The 24,065-nt window shown below is 42.3% G+C and overlaps 1 protein-coding gene across 12 annotated transcripts in view; it reads left to right on the top strand.

Moving 5' to 3' along the window:
* Positions 1–24,065, top strand: part of RALGAPA1 (Ral GTPase activating protein catalytic subunit alpha 1) — a 305,037-nt gene that overhangs the window by 179,073 nt on the left and 101,899 nt on the right. For all 12 annotated transcript variants that reach the window (XR_009760717.1, XR_009760716.1, XR_009760719.1 and 9 more), the window contains 2 exons: positions 8,334–8,468; positions 12,419–12,602. Coding sequence is in view for 8 of the 12 variants with exons in the window: in XM_061611662.1 (XP_061467646.1) it covers positions 8,334–8,468; positions 12,419–12,602 (319 nt within the window). In the remaining 4 variants the exon portion in view is untranslated. The remainder of the gene's footprint in view (positions 1–8,333; positions 8,469–12,418; positions 12,603–24,065) is intronic.

Below are 24,065 nucleotides of genomic sequence, written 5' to 3'. Positions count from 1 at the left end.
CCCATTTGTCAGCAAAAACCTGTGTTTCATGATATGTCTGCCATGGGGAAACAAACTGAAACTTTCTTGAAACTTCCTATTTGTGGCCTTGCCATACGAACAAGAGGTTTGGGTGTGCAGATCATCCCATTGGGTCCCTTGTCTCCATGATGCCAAACATGGCAGAGGTACTTTCAGTTAACCTCTATTTGATAACTGAGTGGCAATTACTTTGTTTGCCTGTCTTTCTTTTAATTTGTAGTAACTTGCCTCTATAACCTCAAAGATTTATTACTGCAGTGCACTCAAAGACTATCCTTGAATATTATTTGATGCCTTTGTAATAAATCTCAGGTTTGCTGGAAGATGATGGTACAAATTATGTCATGTAAATTATGTTACTGTAAAGCAGTCAGTCTGTAAGCACCTTGAAAACAATGCAGTGATTACTAAAAGCCAACATGGATTTGTCAAAAACAAATTCTGCCAGACTAATCTTTTATCATTTTTTGATCAGGTAACCTCCTTGGTAGACTGTGGGAGTGCTGTGGATATATCTCAGCTTCAGCAAAGCTTTTGACAAATAGCCCCATGATATTTTGTGAACTAGATAACTGTGAACTAGATCAGCCTTTCCCAACCTTTGGGTCCCCAGATTTTGCTGGACTATGATTCCCATCGCTACTGACCATTGGTTATGCTGGCTGGGGCTGATGGGGGTTGTAGTTCAGCAACATGTGGGGAAGGTTGGGAAAGACTGAGCTAGATGGCACAACTATCAGGTGGAACCACAGTTGGCTGCAGAATTGTACAAGTGCTTATCAATGGCTCCTCAAATTGAGGGGAGGTAACAAGTGGGGTATCACAGGGCTTAGTCCTGGGCCCAGTGCTCTTCAACATTTTTATTAATAACTTGGATGAGGAGGTGCAAGGAATGTTTATATAATTTGCATATGATACAAAATTGGGAGGGATAGCAAATGCCCTAGAGGACAGAAACAAAATTCAAATTGATCTTGATAGGCTGGAGCATTAGGCTGAAAAGGAAACAGAATGAAATTTAACAGGGAGAAGTGCAAAGTTCTATACCTTGGGGGGAAGAAAACCAAGTGCGCTGTGATAAGATGGGGGATACTTGGCTCAGCAATGCTCCTTCTGTCACCCTGGGCTTCTTCTGGGGGGAAGGGCGGGATATAATTCTCCTGTGCATGGAAAATATGATATCAGGTGGGTAGGTAGCTCCACTAGTGGTTGAAGGCAGAAGAGTACTGTTGAATTTTGCAGGGACTTCCTGCTCTGCATAGCTCCCAGATCAGTTCTCTTCTGCCTTCACTACGAACGGTTGATAGCTCTCTCTGTTCTGTGGTTCAGGCCTGTATGTTTTCTTCTTCCCCAGTTGGTCTGTTTTTCCCCTTCTACTTCCTGTTCCTTACTTTGTTCCTTCTTTTTTTTAAAAAAAAAAGGTTGGTTGTTTCCCCTCTTCCAGAGTCCCATCAAAGACTGCGGTATGCCACCCCCCCTTCCACCAGAATCAGCTTGCTAACGCCACTCACTAGTTAACGCCCCCCCCCACCAGTTTCGCTACCTTCAGTGCCTGGGAACTTAGCAGCAGTGTTCTAAGGGTCTCAATGCCCCATCTCCGCATTGGCAGCAACAGCGCTTACACTGCAACGCTCAGGAGAATCGATCTCCCTTCCCCCACCATCAGCATTTGCTGCCCCGCCCATGGAGGGCTGCTACGAGGCACTGCAGTCTCATTGGGGTCTCTTCTTACCCTCCCCCCACCAGCAACACCAGTGTGGAGGCATAGCTGCTATTGTGGCTTCCAGTCCCTGTAAGCCCTGCAGCACGGTTGCCCCATGGGGAAGACAGCCTGCAAGTCAGAAAAGCCATTGAAGAGGCCCAAACCACTCCTACCTCCTCAGAAATTAAGCACAGCACCACCGCCATTACCCAGGCAGGCTTTAAGGCCTTCATTTACGATGGATGTTCAGGCTGAGGCAGCCATGGCCCACCCCTCTACCAGCAGGCAGGAAGTGGCTGAGGCACGTCGTTTGGCAGGCAGGGTGGCTTCAGAGGGCGTGACACCTAAGATCAACAGGCAGGCCAGCCAGATCATGCAAGGGCCTGATAACCCAAAAGGAGATGAGGGGAGGGACTCTCACAGCACTGCTTAAAGGACTCAAAGGAACCAAGAATCATTATCTGAGGAAGAAGGCATTCAACCTCATCTTGATTTGGATTCTGTTTTCTCTGCCAGATCCTCTCCTGAGGAATTCATAGGTTTTGTCAAGGCATCTGCATCTCACCCAGCTGCATCTCACCCCGGGGGGGGAATCCCAACTCCCCCCTCTTCTCCCCATGCACACCAATTGCGGGGGGACACCATCCCTGTTGTTCTCATGCTCAGCCTCTTCAGTTACAACTGTCTGCTCACATGCTGCGACAATTAAAGGATCAACTCAGGGATTCTCTCTTAATGGATCTAGCCAGGAACTTCTTTGCCCTTTCAACTTCAATACAGCACCCCCCTCAGGACACATCTGGGATTCAAATGGTGCAAGGGTCATCCACAGCCCGCACATTGTCAAACCCATGGCCTCCTCTGACCCACATTTCACCTGATCCTTATGCTGCCACCCAGAGGAGACATTATCAACCTATAGAAGAGATACCTGTCGACCCAGACAATGAGCTCATTGACCTAGACGAAGAAGACTGGAGTGGGGAATCAAAAGAGGTTTCAACCAACAGGATTTTTCAAGAGGATCATTTCCTCCCCCTCCTGTGCAAGGCAGTGGAGGCCCTCAGTTTAAACTCCCCAGAAGACCTTCCAGCTCCTTCAGCATCTAGGGTCTCAGTGGTGTGCCCAGACCCAAAACCTATGTCAAGGGTGTTCAAACTTCCTTCACTTCTGCCTAAAGTGATCAAATCCGAGTTTGATGTCTCATTGCAGTTCAAGAAGTCGGTGCCAACTGCTAACAAATATTATACACTGGAACAACATATCATGGACCAGCTGAAAGTCTCGCTGGTACATGTTCCAATAGTTAATTTACTAAATCCATCCTTGAACCCTAAGGACTGGGATGCTCACCTCAAGGATGCGACAGAACGTAAATTGGACCAGGGCCTCAGAAGGATACATGACGCTAGTGCTCTTTCCATCCGAGCAGCAGCAGCCTCTTCAGTCTTCACAAGAGCGTCTTTTCTATGGCTAGAAGACCTTCTGGATGGTCCGCAAAAGGACCCGGCCAGAACCCGAAAGTCCCTGTTCAAAATTTCTAGGGTGGTGACCTTTATTGCAGACGCCTCCATGGATGCCATGCAATTTTCAGCATGGTCTTTAGTAGTGGGTGTCCTCACTCATAGGACCCTGTGGTTGTGCCACTGAGAAGCAGATACCACAGCTGGCTCTAATCTCGCTTCAGAACCCTACGTGGAAGGTAAGTTATTTGGCGACGACATCCTAGTGGGTGTCTTGGAATCTAAAGAAAAGGAAAAAATCTATGCCTTCCACTAGGAAGAGAGATGACAGAAGGCTCTTTTGAAGAGCCTTTCACCCATATCCACCGTCACAATCCTTTTAGAGCTCTAGGACATCAGGAAGGACAAGGGACACCCGAACTAGTCGCCCTTTCTGGAATAGACAGCATACCCAGACAAAGGGCCAACCACACTTCACCAATAGACCGGGGTTCGGGCCCCAGGCACAAGGGAATAAACATCAATTCTGACCCCAACATCCCTTCGGTGGGAGGACGCCTGCAACTCTTTGCTCAGCAGTGGAGGCACACGTCATCAGACCAATGGGTGTTACACATCCGCCAGTACAACTTGAGGTTAGAATTCACATCCCCCCCTCCTGCGAGATTTGTTCCATCTCCCCTCTTAGCATCTCAAGACAAAAAAGTAAGGACCCTTCAAGCGATTACCCATGTTCTTCAAAACGCAGCACTAGAACACGTCCCGACAGGAGAGATTTTGGGGAAATTACTCAATATTCTTTACCATCGTGAAAAAAGATGGTTCATTCAGGGTGATACTTGATCTGAAGAACCTAAACGAATACATAAAATACTGCAAGTTTCACATGGACACCTTACTTTCAATCAAGGAGGCACTGAGAAAGGGAGACTTCCTCACCTCAGTCGACTTGAAGGAAGCCTACCTCCACATCCCTATTTTTCCTCCTCACAGATGCTACCTCAGGTTCACAGTAGGGAATGACCATTTTCAGTACAGGGCCATGCCCTTCGGCCTGTTGTCTGCCCCCAGAGTATTCACAAAAATCGTGGTTGCTTCGGTGGTATACCTCAGGACACAGGGAGTCCATGTATTTCCTTATCTAGACAACTTCCTGATTCGGTCCCAATCGCTAAACAAGGCCTGGGAAGATCTGCACATCACCTTGGCCTGCCTGAAGGATCATGGCTTCCTAATCAACCAAACCAAGAGCCACTTATTCCCCTCCCATCACATTGTGCATCTGGGGGCCTCTGTAGACTCACAGCAGGGAATAATGCAGCTGGCACAGGACAGAGTCAGCAAGATACACACTGCAGTGTCACATCTTCTGGCTTCACCATCAGCTGACATGATACAGCTGGCTTCTATCCTGAGGTTGATGGTAGCATCATTCCAAATGACTCCATGGTTGCATCATCACTCTCGCCCCCTACAGTGGGCATTACTGCCTTTCTAGAGCGAGATAGCAACCCAGCAACACCAGAGAGTAGTACTGTCTCCAGTAGTCCATCAGTCCTTTATGTGGTGGACACATGAGCCCAACCTGCTGAAGAGGGTGCCGTTCCAGGATCCCCCATGTATGTTCATCACGTCAGATGCCAGCCTATTGGGCTGGGGAGCCATTTGCGATGGCCAGATGGTGCAAGGAACATGAACACTGCAGGAATCCAAGCTTCCAATCAGTCTCCTGGAACTTCAGGCAATTCACCTGGCACTGAGGCATTTCACACGGTCCAGATGGTTGGGGGCGGTGTCTGTCAGGACAGATGTGTCTGCCAAATCTCATTTGAACAGTCAGGAGGGCCCGCGCTCTCCCCTCCTCCAGAAGAAAGCTTCCCTCATCTTTCAGTGGGCAGAAGAAAATCTGGATTCAGTCCTGGCAGAATACCTCAGAGGGGAGGACAAAAGTCATGCAGACTGGTTGAGTCGGGAGAAAGTACATCAGGGGGAATGGAAGCTATACCCGATGGCCTTTCAGGAGATAGTGACACACTTCGGCAGAATCAAAGTGGACCTCTTTGCCACCCGTCTCAACTACCAAGTAAAAAGGTTGTTCGCCAGGTACACAACACCAGAGGCAGAGGGAATAGATGCTCCAACTTCTCAATGGCCTCCAGGTCAGTTGCATGCCTTTCCGCCACTTCCAATTATTCCCAAAGTAATCCAGAAAATCCGAGCTGAAAGGGCAATAGTTCTGCTGGTAGCTCCTTGGTGCTCAAGGAGACCTTGGATTTTGTAACTCCAATGCAAATCCCCCTCAGGGAAGATCTGTTGTCACAAGGACAGTTTCTCCATCCGGAACCCGGCTGGTTGGCACTTCATGTGTGGAGATTGAGCAGCAACATCTCTTGAAGAGAGGCATTCCAGTCCAAGTGGTAGAGACAATGATGGCCTCCAGATGACCTTCTACCGTTACGATATATGAGGCTACATGAAAGTCTTTCTTGTCTTGGGCACAGAAATAAGGTATAACTTCAAGCAAAGCAGGTATTAAAGGGATTCTCTCATTCCTACAAGACGGCTTAGCACTGGGTCTTAGACCAAGCACACTGAGACGCCAGGCTTCAACATTGTCGTCAATTCTGTCTAAGTCCCCTGAAAAACCGCTGGGATCTCACCTGTTCCTGAAGCATTTCCTTTGAAGGGCAACTATATCTGCACCACCTACAGTCCATCATTTCCCCACTTGGGACCTGCACAAAGTGTTAACAGCTCTACAAAAGCCTCCCTTTGAACCCTTAAGTCAAGTCTGTCTCCGCTTGCTATCCTTTAAGGTCCTGTTCCTTGTGGCCATTACTTCAGCCTGTAGAGTGTCTGAGTTGAGTGCTGCCTCTGTGGATAAGAATTTCTGTGTTTTTCATAAAGATAGGGTAGTACTCCACACTGTCCCTTTCGTCCTAAGGTACTGTCTACCTTTCACTGTCAACAAGAGCTAGTGCTCCCTTCTGTCCAAATCCTATTCATCCTACAGAAAAGGCTTGGCACTCACTTGATGTGAGAAGGGCCTTAAAAGTATATATTTCCCAAACTAAACCCATTCACAAGACAGATTATTTGTGTCATCTCACCCAGCTTCATTAGGGAACAAAGTTTCCACCTCTACACTAGCTAGGTGGATCAAAGCATGCATCACCTTGGCATATGCTTCACTGCGGCTCATGCGACCAGCCAGGATAGTGGCTCACTCCACTAGGGCGGCAGCCACATCGACAGCATTCTCACACAATGCCTCCCTGGTAGATACTTGTAGAGCGGCCACATGAGCCACTCCCAGTACGTTTATTAAGCGTTATATGATTAACACATACACGTCCGCAGAAGCAGCCTTTGGAAGGAGAGTGCTACAGCATGTGCTCTCCGACCAATAGTAAGTTTCAGCCCAGCGATATTCCCACCCTATATGGGTCAGCTTTGGTACGTCCTGCCCGATACCACCTTTTCCATGCACAGGAGAAGAGACTTTTGGTCTTACCATGAAAACTGTCTCTGTGCATGTCAAAAGATGATATCAGGGCCACTCCCTAGGAGGGCTGGGCTGCAGTCACTACTACATTATAGGCCTCTAGCAGAGAGTGTATGAGTGCTGTTGTCTTTCGTCTTATTTTTGTGCTTCCTATCACTGCTCTCCTCGTTGGTTGATTTGTCATCAAGAAGTGAGCTGGGAGCTACGCAGAGCAGAAAGTCACTGCAAAATTCAACAGTGCTCTTCTGCCTTCAACCACTAGGTGGAGCTACCTACCCACCTACCTGATATCTTTTGACATGCACAGAGAAGACCATTTTCACGGTAAGACCAAAAGTCTCATTTAATAATAAATAAATAAATAAATACTACATGTGAGAAGGATCTTGGAATTGTTGTTGATCACAAGCTGAATATGAGCCAACAATGCGATGGGGTTGCAAAAAAGGCAAATGCTATTTTAGGCAGCATTAACAGAAGTACAGTTTCCTAATCGCATGAAGTACTAATTCCCCACTATTCAGCACTCATCTTGAGTACTGTGTTAAATTCTGAATACCACACTTTTAAGAAGGATGCAGATAAACTGGAATAGTTTCAGAGGAGGGCAACAAGGATGATCGGGACTGGAAACAAAGCCCTATGAGGAGAGACTTGAAAGGACTGGGCATGTTTAGCCTTGAGAAAAGAAGACTGAGGGAAGATATGATAGCATTCTTCAAGTACAATAAGAAAGGTTATCACGCAGAGGAGGGCCAGGATCTCTTCTTGATCATCCCAGAATGCAGGACATAGAATAATGGCCTCAAGTTACAGGAAGCCAGATTTCAACTGAAGATCAGGAAAAACTTACTGACTGTTAGAGTGGTATGACAATGAAACCAATTACTTAGGGAGGTGGTGGGCTCTCCAACACTGGAGGCATTCAAGAGACAGCTGGACAGCCACCTCTCGGGTATGCTTGAGTTGGATTCCTGCATTGAGCAGGGAGTTGGACTCAATAGCCTTATGGGGCCATTCCAACTCTACTATTCTATGATTCTATGATTTATGTTTCTAAGTATATTGGTTTTATAATTTGCAATAGAAAATGGATATATGCAGGCTTTTCAAGGGGTGCAGGGACTACAGTTGGTAGGATGGGGTGGAAAGGCACATTGCATGAGCAGTCTTCAAATCATGTAAAATGCGGATATAGCCCAGTATTTGTAAAGGCACATTGAATTAACTGGTTTCTGCAAGAAAAGATAGCTTTTCTTTATGAGTGTTCAAAACATGTGCAGAATGGCACATATATATGCATTTCACTTCTTGTACTCATGGCAAAGTATGAGATGGTCCTTAATCACTCTGTTGTTGTTTATTATAAGTGCCTTCCATCCATACTTAAACATGTTGAAGACCCATTGCACTTTACTCTCCTTCTGATGCCGAAATGGATTTAAGTTTTAGTGGGTTAATTCTGTGTATATTTGGTGTCTGTGGTTTTTCTACCAAAACAGTTGGACATAACATGAAAAATAATGCGCTACTATTGACTCTTGATATACGTTACTGTTGAGACTAAAGAAAGAAAGAAAAATAAAGAGTCAGCAAATGGTTCTTTATGGTTAGCTGAAATTTAGAAATCCTTCTATTACAGCTGGTGGTATCTCTGCTTCTCTGTCTGTTGGACTGGATAATGGCCTTGCCTTTAAAGACCCTGTTACAACCTGTTCACACTTCAGGATCTGAAAATGATAAAACTGAAAAATCTGTTCTCAACTGCATATATAAGGTACTTGCTTCTTTTTTTCTTTTTCCTCCTCCCCCTGTTTTGTTTTGTGTTTTTTGTTTTTGTTTTACTTTTTATTTAATCTTTCGTGTTTTCACAAGGAGAGAAAAATAAAAACATTTGAGGAAATAAACAACTTATTTCTTAACCATATGAAACAGATATACAGTTTCAAAAGGCTGTCACATATAAAGACAATTTAAAAACTCAGAACAAGCCTCCATATAAAATGGAATCAAAGCCGTAGAGAACAAAATATAAATATTTGCCAACATATTCTTTAAAGCTGGAATGCCTTTTTGCCAAGCTCTCTCTAATAGTTTGACAACTTGATCTATCAATATATGATGCCTAGTGAAATACTGGGTTATATGAACCCTGAACGTTATTGGCAGCCCAAACATTGCACTTGAAGATATTGATACCAAGAGATGTTGGATAATTTAATTTTGAATATAGGTCCTCCTTTAACATAAATTCTTTAGAATTAGTAACTTGCAGTATTAGAACTCTGATCAAAGGTAGTGTGATAAAGACGGCTTTTATGCCATCTTTCTCATACTAATGTAGAATCAGAAAAAAAATTCTCATGTAGCATCCTAGGTTTATTTTTCCTTTTCACTGTTTAGACATACAGTTTCTTCTAACATTACTTAATTACATTATCTATAGGCCACTTTATAACAAGAAGTTCTCTGCACCCATCACAGATTAAAAATACAAAAATATTATAAAAAAGCAATAAAATAAAGCATAGCATTAAAAACAGCAAAGTTCAAAAAGAGATAAAAGCAAATGGAGAGCAAATAATAAAAACCAACAGAGCTAAAACAATGTTAAAAACTACAATATGATTTAAAAGGCTTAGGAAAATAACAAAAGATCTTTGCCTGATGCTGAAAAACATAGTAACAGCCAGGCTAACCTCTCTGAGGATAATATTCTGGCCATAACCATTGTATCACCACAGAAAAGACCCTTTCACATTTTCTATCTGTTGTACCTCGCTTGGTGGGGACACTTGAGGAAGATCTCAGGGTTCAGGTAGATGTGAAAACACATATGGGAAGAGGCAATTCTTAAAAGTGCCAATCTCCTGAGTCATACAGGGCCTTAAAGATGAAAAAACACTTTAAATAACCTGTAAAAAAAAAAATCCCTCTGATCAAATTCAGGTGATCAAGCATTGTGTACAGTACCCACGTATAGCGGCTTCATTTCTTTCTTCATGCAAACCAGGAAACAATCCAGGAAGTCCAAACTGTGAAACTGTGGTTAATGGATTCCAAACAGGCCATTATACTAACACACAATTTATAGTTGACAATATCCTAGCTTGTTTGGAAGCTGTTAACCATAGTATCCCAGTTTAGACATAATAGGAAACTATAATTACCTGAGACTACTGGCTTGTTCATTCACTTGCACAAAGGGAGGAGTGAAGTGGCTGCATGTAGGCGAACAAAGCTCATTCATAGCTCTGCTTCTTAAAAAGATGTATAATATCTACTTGTTACTTGGGCTAGTACCTATCATATCGTACATACCACAATACTGAAGTGGCTGTGTCTTTAAATTACATCTAATGACATTATAGACCTGTGATGCATCATAGTATAAACAGAGATTGGGAGCATTAAAACCTCCATGGCCTAGTAAGGGGACTTAGAAGATACCTATTTGGCTTCCTAAGAATATTATAGGCTTGTTCTGACCATTTCTCCCATCCAAATAAAATTGATGAAAGCTTCCCATGTTTACTTTTGTACGTGCAACAAAGCATCACACATTAAAGACATGGCGAAAGACGTGCTGTGAGGCTGATCAAGCACGAGGAAAACATCATAACCGTGCCTTCTGTGTGGTGGTGAGGGTGGCAATGAAGGCCCACTTCTCTGCCACCATTGCATCCTCAAGTAGCCATCTAGTGGAGCTTTTCCATATTGTCAGGGGTCTGTTGACATAAACTCCAGGAAATGGAGTTTTAGTCCCTTTGGAGGCCCTCTGAATTGTTTGCAAGGCACTTTGAGGGTAAAGTTGCTCTCCTCCGTTATTCCCCAATGAGATGTCCAGTGCAACGTCTGCTGCAAATTTTGAGATAGGTTTCAGTTGATGTGGCCTGATGACATGGACAAGGTGCTTGTGATGATGTGGCCAGCAACATGTCCTCTCGACCCTTGCCCTTCTTGGCTTATTAAAGCTTGCCGAGGGGGTTTGACCAAGCAGATCCAGGGTATGGTCAACTCATCATTGTGGAAGGGAGTAGTTCCAGCCTCCCTGAAAGAAGCAGTGATCCGAGTGCTCCTGAAAACCCCCACGCTGGACCCATTGGTTTGTGACAACCACCTCCTGGTCACAAATACCCCCTTTTTACGGTAAGTGATTGAGAGGGTTGTTGCACAGCAATTGCAAGTATTCTTGGATGAAACAGATTGACGCATTCCAGTCTGGGTTCAGGCCTGGTTATGAAACTGAATCAGCCTTGGCCGCCCTGATGAATATTCTATATCGGGAGAAGGATGGGGTGTGTGACCCTGTAATTCTTACTTGATCTCTTATCACCTTTTGATACCATTAACCATGGTATCCTTCTGGACCTACTTGGTGAGATGGCTATCAGAGGCACTGTTTTAGAGTGGTTCCTATCTCCAAGGTTGTTTACAGAGAATAGCATTGGGTGATTGTCTTTTGGCCCCCTGGCAGTTGTGCTGTGGAGTGCCACAGAGTACCATCTTGTCCCCCATGCTGTTTAACATCTATATGAAGCCCTTGGGATAGGTCATCAGGAGATTTGGGGCAAGGTGCCAGCAGTATGCTGATGATACCCAGCTCCATTTCTCTGTAACATCTGAATCGGGAGAGGCCATGCAAGCCCTGGATAACTGCCTGGACTGGGTGGTGGGCTGGATGAGGGCCAGTAAACTGAGTCTGAATCCTAGCAAGACGGAGACGCTGTGGGTTGGTGGTTCCCAAGTTCAGATAATTGGTCAGTTGCCTGCTTTGGATGGGGTTGTACTTCCTCTGAAAGAGCAGGTCCATAGTCTGGGGATGCTCCTGGATCCATCTTTGTTGCTAGAGGCTAGGTGACCTCAATGGCTAGGAGTGCCTTTTACCAGCTTCGGCTGGTAAGACAGCTACAGCCGTTTCTGGACCAGGATAGCCTGACCACTGTTGTCCACACACTGGTAACCTCCAGGCTGGATTACTGTAATGCACTCTATGTGGGGCTGCCCTTGAGGTTGGTCCAGAAGCTGCAACTGGTGCAAAATGCGATGGCAGGACTACTCACTGGAGCAGGGTATCGCCAACATGTCAAGTCGCTGCCAAAAGAATTTCACTGGCTACCTATTAGCTACCGGGCTAAGTTCAAGGTCCTACTTTTGGTATACAAAGCCCTATGAAGCTTGGGATCACGATACCTGAAAAACCGCCTTATCCCTTATATGCCCAGTCGATCACTGCATTCTACAGGTGAGAGCCACGTGCAGATGCCATCTTATCAGGAGGTCCATTACGCACAACATAGGAAATGGATCTTTAGTGTAGAGGCATCTACCCTTTGGAATTCCCTCCCCTTAAATATTAGGCAGGCACCATCTCTGTTATCTTTTTGGTGCCTACTGAAGATCTTCCTCTTTCAGCTAAAGTGGAGACCTTATCCCAGTCTGTGTTGGGATTGCTTTTTTAATATGTTTTTAAAGCTTTTGTAAAAAAAGATGTTCTTAAAGATTTAAAAATGTTTTTAAAGATGTTTTGTTTTAATATGTTTTTGAGGATGTTTTGTTTTTAATATATTTTAAAGTCTTTTCTTATGATGTTCTAAAGTGTTTTTGGTGCGTTTGTTTGCTGCGCTGGGCTCCTACTGGGAGGAATGGCGGAATATAAATCAAATAAATAAATAAGCTGCTCTGTACTCTGTCCATTTTTATTTCAAGTTTCATTTTTATTCTTAGGTTCTTCATGGATGTGTTTATGGATCTCAGTGCTTTAGCAACCCAAAATATTTTCCTGTAAGCCTATCTGATTTGGCATCTTCAGATTATGATCCTTTTATGCATTTGGAAAGCTTGAAGGAGCCAGAGCCATTGCATTCTCCTGATTCAGAACGGTCTTCGAAACTGCAGCCAGTTACAGAAGGTGTGTTTGCTTTGGTGAACTCCTCCCTATAACCAAATAATGTAGATTTGCAATACTGAAGCATCTAAAGTATGAATTTTAAAGTACATCTAATACCATTATTACACAGCCACGGGAGTGGCTGTAACTATAGCCAGCATGTATTTATCACATCACGCAGTGTTAAATTGAAAATACCCCCATGCCATTCTGATGCTTCCCATAAGCTCATTTCAAAACAAAACCCTACAAAACATATTATCCTGAACTCAGAAACGCTTGCTTAACAGCTGTCTATGTTTTCATGGCAATACACAAAACACTCAGAGAGAATCGGGAGTTCAAAGTGTTTGTTGTTGTTATGTGCCTCCAAGTCGACTACAACTTATGGCAACCCTATGAATCAGTGACCTCCAAGAGCACCTGTCATGAACCACCCTGTTCAGATCTTGTAAGTTCAGCTCTGTGGCTGCCTTTATGGAATCAATCCATCTCTTGTTTGGTCTTCCTCTTTTTCTACTTCCTTCTGTTTTTTTGCGTATCTGAATTTATTGATATTTCTCCCTCCAATTTTCACACCTCCGTCTTCTTGGTCCAATCTTGCTTTCCATATGATATGTTCTGCATATAGATTAAATAAATAGGGTGATAAAATATACCCCTGTCTCACACCCTTTCCGATGGGGAACCGATTGGTTTCTCCATATTCTGTCCTTACAGTAGCCTCTTGTGCAGAATATAGGTTGCGCATCAGGACAATCAGATGCTGTGGCACCCCCATTTCTTTTAAAGCATTCCATAGTTTTTCATGATCTACGCAGTCAAAAGCTTTTCTGTAATCTATAAAGCACAGGGTGATTTTCTTCTGAAATTCCTTGGTCCGTTCCATTATCCAATGTATGTTTGCAATATGATCTCTGGTACCTCTTCCCTTTCTAGATCCTGCTTGGACGTCTGGCATTTCTCGCTCCATATATGGCAAGAGCCTTTGTTGTAGAATCTTGAGCGTTACTTTACTTGCATGGGATATTAAGGCAATAGTTTGATAATTACTGCATTCTCTGGGATCGCCTTTGTTTGGAATTGGGATGTATATGGAACGCTTCCAGTCTGTGGGCCATTGTTTCGTTTCCATATTTCTTGACAGATTTTAGTCAAAATTTGGACTGATTCAGTCTCAGTAGCTTGTAGCAACTATATTGGGATGCCATCTATTCCTTGTGATTTGCTTCTTCCAAGTATTTTAAGAGCAGCTTTCACCTCGCATTCTAAAATTTCTGGTTCTTCATCATATGGTTCCTCTGTGAATGAATCTGTCATCCTTGCATCTCTTTTATAGAGTTCTTCATTGTATTGCTTCCATCTTCCTTTTATTTCATCTCAGTCAGTCAGTGTGTTGCCCTGTTGATTATTCAACATCCCTACTCTTGGTTAAAATTTCCCTTTCATTTCTCTAATCTTTTAGAACAGGGCTCTTGTTCTACCCTTTTTGTTGTCCTCTTCTATTTCTATACAGTAACTATTGTAATAGTTCTCTTTGTCCCTACGTACTAGTCACTGTATTATTGCATTTAGGGTTCTGACTGTGTTTCTATCTCCTTTTGCTTTTGCTTCCCTTCTCTCTTTAACCATCTGAAGAGTTTCTTCAGTCATCCATTGAGGTCTTTCTCTCTTTTTAACTAGAGGTATTGTCTTTTTGCATTCTTCTCTGATAACGTCTCTGACTTCATTCCATAGTTCTTCTGGTTCTCTGTCAACTAAGTTTAAAGCCTCAAACCTGTTCCTTATTTGATCTTTATATGCTTCTGGGATGTTATTTAGATTGTATTTTGGCATTATGATTGCTTTGTTGGTCTTCTTTAGCTTTACTCTGATTTTCGATACGACTAGTTCATGATCTGAACCGCAGTCTGCTCCTGGTCTTGTTTTTGCAGAAAGTATGGAACTTCTCCATCTTCTGCTACCAATTATATAATCAAATTTGATTTCTATATTGACCATTTGGTGATGTCCACGTGTATAGTTGTCTTTTCGGTTGTTCAAAAAATGTGTTTGCAAGAAACAAATTATTGGCTTCACAGAATTCACTAAGTCTTTCTCCTGCTTTGTTTCTGTCTCCTAGGCCCCATTTCCCCACAATTCCTAATTCTTCTCTGTTCCCTACTTTTGCATTCTAATCCCCCATGATTGTCAGCACATCTTGTTTTGGTGTGTGATCAATTTCTTCCTGTACTTCTGCATAAAATCTCTGTGATTCCTCTTCTTCTGTGTTTGCCGTTGGAGCGTAGACTTGGATGATGGTTATGTCAATAGGTTTCCAATAAATCTCATTGATATCACTCGCTCAGATCTTGCATTGTAGCTCCTAATTGCTCTTGCTACATCACTTCTCACTATTAAAGCAACCCCATTTCTTCTTAATTTCTCATTTCCTGCATAAAATATTTTGTAGTTGCCTGATTGGAAATGTCCCATTCCCGTCCATTTTAGTTCGCTCACACCAAGTATTGTAATGTTGATGCGTTCCATTTCTTGCTTGACAATTTCTAACTTTCCCTGATTCATGCTTCTCACATTCCATGTTCCTATTGTGTGCGTCGTACAACTCTGGACTCTCCTATCGCATCTGTGCGCATCAGCCTCTGGGCTTCCTTTTGGCTTTGACCCAGCTGCGTCATTAGTCACAGCGCTACTCGTACTTGTCCTTTGTTCTTCCCCAGTAGCTCATTGAGTGCCTTCTGACCTGGGGGACTCATCTTTCAGCACTATCTCATGCTGCATTTTGGATACTCTGTTCATAGGGTTTTCATTGTAAGAGGTATTCAGAGGTGGTTTACCATTGCCTTCCTCTGAGTTTGGATGCATCTTAGTCTGGTGTTCCAGCTTTGACCGTTCCGCCTTGGATACCCCTGCTAGGAGTCTAGCCTCTTGGTCTAGACTCCTGATGGCATTGCTCTCAGCTTCTTCAACACACTCAGACCCCCTCACCACGTTAAGTTGTGCATCCGAAGAGGAGGGTTCAAAGTGTAAAGCGAGAAAAAAAAATCCAGACCCCTCTTGGCCTTTTTTTCTGTTAGTGGTCTCATAATTGGTTGAAATTTATTAAAAAATCAGCCATGTTCACAGAGTACCTGTAATTATATTACTGACCTAGCCCCATACTCTGACCACCATCTTCTGCAGTTTAGAGGTTAAAAAAAATGCCTGGCAGATTTTTAATTAATTTAAGAAATTTTACATTAGAGTCAATGTTACGCATGGGCTTGCTCAGTACGAACCCACTGTCAGTGTTCTAAAACCAAAAGTAGCAGCTGTTTGCCTTGTCTAATCAGGTGGTCACACCCATCCCAGTCATCTATTTCACTTTAGACAGTTGTTAGGAGATTCCTATTCCCGTGACAGAGCTCCACTAGCCAGAGTGGTTTAACAGCCCCTCTTCTAGGGAATAGGGCATCTCCTAGCAACTCTCAGCACCCTTCACAGACTTCACTTCCCAGGATTCTTTGGGGGAAGCCATGACTGTCTAAAGTGAAATAAAGATCTGGTGTAGGGTTGCCAGGTCAGCAGCATCCCAAACCCTGAGATTTCAGGGGTGTGCCGTAGTGATGTCATGGGGGTGTGCCCTTGTGATGTCATAGGGGCAGGTCCTAGTGATGTCATTAAGCATAATACACTAAGCATCAACCACAGTTGCTTGGAGCGTACCACTCAAACAAAAAAATTATCTGATTTGCAATTAAGATAGAAATCTTAGCTAAAAGAGGATGTTTCCAGGTCCAGCTGATGTGATGGGATCATTCTTTCTCACCTGCTTAGAGAGCGTGGGGAACACTTTAAGTAAGGGTAAGGAACATTTAATCTTGCCTACTTGATTCTAGCAAGAAGGGTTTAAGTGCCCTCAGGCCAGGTCAGTCTCCAGAAGGCCATTGTAGGAAGAAAGCCTAGTGTTGTGGAAATGTTAGATGGGAGCACTCAGGAGTAAAGGTTGATGCCCCTGAAGGCTGCAATTCTAAACACACTTACTAAGGGACTAAGCCCCACAGAACTCAACAGGACTTACTTGTGACTAGATATTGTTAGGATTGTGCTTTGGTAAGACTTGACTAGAGATCCTCTGCAAAGATATCCATATTAAAGCAGGGTTGGCAACCCCCTGTCTGCAATGCCCTGCCTGCTTTTTAACGTGGCTGCTCCAAACGTCTTTACGGACTTGACCCTTCACTGCAGAGAGAGGTTTGAGAAATGAGTAAGAGCTAAAAAGATTCTCTACCATTGTCTGTCTCCCCTGTGGGCAGCTATAAACTCACTTCGATGGCCAACCCAATTCCTGTGAGTAATAATTGTCAGACAGAAAACGCACATAGTTTGGGCTACCTTCACAGGCAGTAGTTTGGGAATAACAGCAGTTGAAGCCACACTCCCAGTATGTGAATTGTCTTTTACCACTATTGGGCAAGAAACAAACCATCATGCAAATAACAGGGTGCATTATCAGTGGGTTTAAGGGGGTTGAGCTGACCACATGGAACCACTCTTCTTGTGTGTATGGATGTAAGGGAGTAAAGTCAGAGGTAAATGAAATGAAAATAGAAAAAGAAATGCAAAAGACTGTCATGATTTCCTAAATGCAATACCATATCAACTACAACAATATTCCTGTGAGTAAGGCAGAAAATTCAGCATCCCACAACTAGTCAGGATTCCTAACTAAAAATAAAAAAATCCTGGCAGCCAGTCAGCCAAGGTTACAGAAATCCCCATGCAGCACAACCTGACCCAGGGGCTGGAGTTAGTGCAGAATGCTGCAGCACGATTGCTGACATGAGTGAGATCGTATCAGCACATAATACCTCTGCTCTGAAATCTGTACTGGTTGCCAATTTGCTACCAGGCCAAGTTCAAGGTGTGCTTTCCATGTTTCAGGTTCTGTGTAGTACTTGTTCTGCTCTTTTAAGAAATCGATCCTTTAGTGTGGAAAGTACCTAAGGTTTGGAACTCCCTGTCTATTTACATTAGGCAGGCGCTTCATTGTATTCTTTTCAGCACCTGCTAAAACATTTTTGTTTAGGCAAGCCTACCCAGGCAGGTAGAAGCTATGTGTTTTTTATCTGTTTTTAACTCATTGTTTTTTTTATTTTGAATGTTTTTAAATACCTGCCCTGAACTATTTTTGCCAATAATTTTATTGTTTTAATTCCTTCTATAAACCTCGTTGGGGTTTCTTACAATAAAGTGGTATATAAATATTGTAAATAAAATACTTAAATAAATTTTGGAATCACTGTGGCCCTTGGGTCTTTTTCCTCTTGTAGGCACAAAGGAATCTGTTATACTGAGTCAGGCTTTTTAATACCATCTAGCTCAGGACTGATGACATGGAGTAGCATTGGCTCTCCAGGCTTCAAGGCAATAGTCTCTTCCAGAAATTGAATTTTGGACCTTTACCACTGAGCTTACAGCCCTGTTCAAAAATGTATGTTTGAAAATTGTTCTTTTCAATTCACTAATGAATGCACAGCATATTAGGGCAGATCCACACCGTGCATTTAGAGTGCATTCAACATACATTTGAAGCACATGAATCCCACCACAGAATCCTGGGAACTGTAATTTCTTAAGGGTGGTGGGAACTATAACTGTGAGGGGGAAACTATGCATCCCAGGATTCTTTGGGGAAAGTCATGTGTTTTAAATGTGAGTTGAATGTTATGACACGTGTTCTTAGAAGCCTGAGTGTGTGAATCTGCCACCCACATGTCCCATGAAACACACCTCCTTGAGAGGAGGGAGATCTTTTGCTAGGGATAAAACAAGAGCTTTGCCCTGAAATGTGACTAAATGGTGCGTGTATAACCCAAGAAATGCAGGCCCAAACCAGGCTAAAGCAAAGCTTTCTTTTATTGAGAAAAAAGAGAATAATAGCATTACAAAATTACTGGGTGCATGGCAGCATCAATCATTAATATCCTAACCCATTCATAACTAAACTAAAGATATCAAAGGACCCTATTACTATAAGGAGTGACAGGTATGTGCTCTAAATGTATTATGTGGATCTGCATTACTTCATAAACTTTGCCTGCATATAAATCATTTTAATTACATTTTAAAATGGAAATTAGCTACAAAGTTTGCTGGGTGACCATGGGCTATGCACCATCTCTCAGCCTAATCTGTCCCTCAGGGTGAAAACAACAGAGGGGGATCATAACCACCACAAGGAAGAAGGGCACACTTAAAATGTAGAGGAAATAATAATGTGTAAATAATAATTTACAACCATAGTGTGAAGTCAGAGACAGATCAAGACACAATATGAAGAAATATTTATATAAGCATGAATGTCAAATATGTTTATTATTTATGCAACCTGAAAGTTATTTATAGTGTAATCCTGTGCATGTTTACTCAGAAGCAAGTCCCAATGTATTCAGTGGGCTTATTCAAACAGGGAAACTTGCACACAACTACAATTCAGTGATAAGGAACTTCACTCCCCCAATCCAAAATTCATAATCATGCCACTTTAAGCCGTTTTGCAACTGTTTTATACTTGTTCTATGCTTATTGGATTGGCTTTATTTGTTGTTGTGAGCTGCCTTTGTTTCCAACTCCCTCACCGGATGTTGGAAATATTCCGCATACACACACACTGGACATGTAAAAATACACACATCCCATATAATAGTTTATTGTCAAAACCAGTTGGCCATTGCAGAACATTTTTTTAAAGAATTAGGTTCCTGCCAAATAAAAGCAGTGACATCTAAGTAAGCCCTGCCTAACTGCTAAAAAATAAAGTTGGGAGGGGGAGAGAAAGATCTACAACACAATCCTTTTCTATGTTCACTCAAAAGTCCCATTGATTCACAGCACAATCCTAACCATGTCTCCTCAAAAGTAAGTCCTACTGAATTCAGTGGAGTTAACCCCCAGGTATGTGGAATTAGCATTGTAGCTTTACTCCCAGAAAAGCTTCGTATTGGGAAGGTTTTCAAAACAGGTTATGAATAAGACAAATAAACTGCCCTCTTCAACAGTCCAGTAAAATTTAAGCTTGTTTGACTCCTTCATTAGAAAAATATAACACTACAGCATGTATACTTTTTAAAACTTCTGTTCAAAAATTATTTGACAGATAAAATGTATAATATGCCATTTCTTGCAAGTAATTAAAAAACCTGCATGTACACTTTTATTATAATTATAACTAAAATTGTTTACTGTGTATGCCCACCAAGACTCTGCTGTGATCTTCTGTTGTAGTGTAATCCTCAGTATGTTTATTCAGAAGTAAGTCCCAATCCTGTACAGAGAAAGTACTCTTTATGCTGCTGAAAGCTATATATTTACTGAATTCCTGATGTGAGACAAGCAGAAAAGGAAACTGTTCTTAGAACTTGAAATAGAGTTTTAGGTATTGCCTGGGGGTCAACAAATGTTGTCAACCACAGCCCTGACTTCACTTATTGGCTAAAAATCTGAAAGTTGTGGCGGGGGGTGGCTGACTTTTTGGTGTATATCTTTTGAACCAGACCACCTAGAAACTTTTTTTTTTTAAAATGAAAGCTAAGAGGCCGGAGATTAAGGTGACTCACCGAGAGACCCGGAAAGGACCCTCAAAAACTGGAGCCTCCTAGAGAGAACCAGACACCTGGCAACCCTAGTCTGGTGTGGATGTGGCCAAGGATAGCTTTGGCTTAAATTTGGGTGGGAGACTACATGTGCCTGCTGTAGAATAAAAAAGTGAGGAAAACCCTTAAAAACAATGATATTGTTCACAAAGTTTTCCTTTTAGAAAGGAAATGGGCTTTCCTTTTGCTGAGTGCCCACCCACCCAATCTCCCCCCTCCCCTCCCCCTTTCTCCCTACCCCTACTCTTCCTCCCCTTCTTCCTCCTCCCCCTCCCTGCCCCTCCCCCAGGTCAGTTTCACTATCCTAAGCATGATTGTACAGGAGTAAATCCCGTTGAACTCAAAAAGCATGCAAATGATCAAACCTGCTCTCCCCTCCTCCTCCCTCCTATCCCTTCCTTCTTGCCTGCTCCCTCCCCCTTCGCTCTACCCTCTTCCCCTCCCCTCCTTCCTTCCCTCCCCCTCCTCTCCCCTCCCCCTCCTTCCTTCCCTCCCCATCCTCTCCCCTCCCCCTTCTCCTCCCACATGGTCAGTTTTACCTATCCTAAGCATGATTGCACAGGAGTAAATCCCACTGAATTCAGTAAGCATGCAAACGATCAAACCTACCCTTCCCTCCTCCTTCTTCCTATCGTCTCCCTCCTGCCCCTCCCCTTCCCTCATCCCCTCACCCCCTTCCTTTCCAGTCCCGGAAGGAATGACTCCTGTCCCCTCCCCTCTTCCCATCCACCGTGGTCAGTTTCACCTGTCCTAAGCATGACTGCATGGGAGTAAATCCCACTGAATTCCATAAGAATGCAAATTATCAGACCTGCCTTTCCCCTCTCCTCCATCTCCCTTCTTCCTTCCCTTCCCACTCCCTCCCTCTTCTCTTCCTCCCCCATGGTCAGTTTCACCTGTGCTAACCATGATCACAGAAGAGTAAATCCCATTGAACTCAGTCAGCATGCAAGTGATCAATCCATTCTCAGCAAACTTGCACAGGATCCCATATCTTCTCTCCCAGATTAAAAAGCAGAGAAACTCACTAATAGGCAAAAAAAAACCCTTGCGGTTTAAGAACGTAACTATAGCCAACAGATATTTCTATCAAACTTTAAAAAGCAGGGCAATTCAGCAGCTATAGTGAATGCACCAGGGGAGCAGGAGACCTGACCTCCTCTCTGAGATATTGTACTGCCCTACAAATTTGTAAACATGCAAACACAATTTGTGTTGGTCTTTCACAGTCCTATCCACTTCTTATGTAGCTTGGAAGAATTTGGTAACATGTGCCTCTGAGCATATGGTGAGTGGTGGCAACACCTGCAATCTGCCCAAATAACAGAAACAAGACATGTGCTTGTTTTAGCAGGGAGGAAGCCATAATATTAAGACATTATATAGTTCAGATAGTCACTTTAAATGTTTGATTTACTTTGCAATTCTGTTTCTGTGAATATGTGAAGTGCATCATAACAACTTTGCATAATTTACACTAAACAAACTCCCAAAACAGTTGTGGAGTAATGGTACTGACTTTTCTGCAGAACAGTCTCCAGTGGACATGAGGAGTATCCAAGTTTGCATAAGATAAAACAGTGCGAGGTGAAATATATTCTAGCAAATTTCTAGAATAATTGGTCTAATTGACCATACCCACCCTTCCTTAAGTGGAGTGGTTTAAGCATAGCAGGCTGAACACATGCTTCTTGGGCAGGCCAAGTTTGTTTTTTTCCAGCAGCTAGATTCATTGCTGAAGTAGCAACATATTGTAATCAGTCTGATTTTACATCGAACTGCCGTTTCAGAATCAACATTTAATGCACTCAAAATAGAAATAGAAGGTAACCTCCAGTTTGAAACACAAAAGGCTGTCTTCACCATCATATGACATTGTCCAATAAAAAGGCTTCAAAATTAATAAAAATAAATTTGACACAGATCTCTAGGATGAGTAATGAGAGAAATATAATTTTCTAGATGCTCTGTAGAAACAATAGTAACACCGGAAAGATGCAAATCAAGAAAAACACCAACAAACATACAAAAAATGTAATTCTCCATCTTTGGAGATGTAGTCCTAATTGTAGATGTTGACACCACTCACCATATACTCAGAGGCACATGTAATGAAATTTTTCCAAGCTACACAGGAAGTGGATTGGACTGTGAAAGACCAACCCAAATTGTGTTTGCATTTTTACATGTTTGTAGGACAGTACAATATCTCAGAGAGGGGGTCAGGTCTCCTGCTCCCCTGGTGCATTCACTATAGCTGCTTTTTAAAGTTCGATACAAATATCTGTTGGCTATAGGTACTTTGTTAAATCACAAGAGGTTTTTGCCTATTAGTGAATAAACAATATATAGTTGTAATCAACGTAGAATAAATCAGTGTAATTTTGAGCAATTACAAGTCTGTTTACTAAAGTGTGTACATCCTTAACATACAAATCCATTTAATATGTATCCTTCTGCCTTCTGTGCATCAGTAAATAAGTAGCACAATATATAACTTTTGTTTTTAGCTGAATTGTCTTAATCTTATCCAAACAACAAGGCAGAGAACATCCGAGTCATAATAAAAGCAATTTAATAACTGTTAATTTTGATTTTTTTTAGAGGAAAAAAACCATTTATTTTATATTTTCTCTATACAGAAATATTTAGGTGAAGCTTAACTGTTCCCAAAGAGTTCTCCATGTTGGGAGTATTTTTCCTCAGTAAATAAACACCTTGAAATCAAGGTTGCAAGAAGTTTTAAAGCTGTATTTTTTCTTTTAGCAAAATATGAAATGATCAAATGATCCTGGTGGAAGGAAATTTGGAAGAGATGGGCTTTAATACTGACACCAAATATTCTGTATAGTGTCATTCTCTTCCTGTATTAAGCTGTTCCCGTTAGGCTTCCTTAGCAGTATTAAGGACTAGATAAATGCAGAACCTTTTTGTAACAGCTGTGTGCTAACAGCAGGTGATTTTGTGGTCTGTAGTGACTCCGTGCTGTTTTTTTTATGTGGAGAAAATGGCTAATCATTGTGCCCTTGTCTAAGGCATGCTTCATCATCTTCAAGTACTTTTTTGGCCAAAGAATTCTGAACACAGAGCTGTCCTCTAATAAGCTCAGTATTGGATTGAACAAATCTGATTTGAGAACTATTGGCAGGAGGAGCGGTAATTATTAAATTTACTGAAGAATGAAGCAAGGTACTGTAGTTGGCTTTTTGTCAAATGGCTGTGGTCTTATTAGCAAAGAATAATCATCTGCAGAGTTGGAATAAAAGAAACGTCGAAGGATTCATTCTGTCCTAATTACAGTTTCACCTATACATATTATGCAAAGCTAATATTTAAAGTATTTGCCAAAATTAACTTCCCCTACATGTTCCATTGCAAGTGTAGAGAATTGCAGTAGCTTTTTGTGCCTTGCTGCTTTTGTATACTATAATAATGTGTAATTATGGGTTTGCAGCAAATGCTGTGTGATTTGTTTAATCTGGCAATTTGAAAAGACAACCTTGAATAGGTTTTTTTTCCCCTTTTAAATGAATGTCTGTTGCACAAAACCTCAGCATTGATGTCCTTCATTTGCACATTTCCCCATAGGACTGATACTTTTGGTTTCTTGCTGTAATCCTAAATAAGAGATTTCATTTACGTTTGTTTTAGATAAGTTAGTAATCTTTTTCCATTTAAAATAATTTTCAAGAAAGATTATTCTAAATCTTGAGAAGGTTAGGTGAGATAGTTGAAAGAGCAACTGTTCCATGTATTATAGTACCAGTTTAGTAGTATGAAAAAGTAAGGATGATATCTAACATTAGTCATACTCAGATCCATTGTCAGAAAACAAGACCCAACCCTAGAC

The sequence above is a fragment of the Rhineura floridana genome, chromosome 2 (assembly GCF_030035675.1).
Source record: "Rhineura floridana isolate rRhiFlo1 chromosome 2, rRhiFlo1.hap2, whole genome shotgun sequence".
NCBI classification, from domain to species: domain Eukaryota; kingdom Metazoa; phylum Chordata; class Lepidosauria; order Squamata; family Rhineuridae; genus Rhineura; species Rhineura floridana.
Note: the sequence above shows the minus strand (reverse complement) of the source record. Positions and strands in the feature narration are given on the sequence as shown.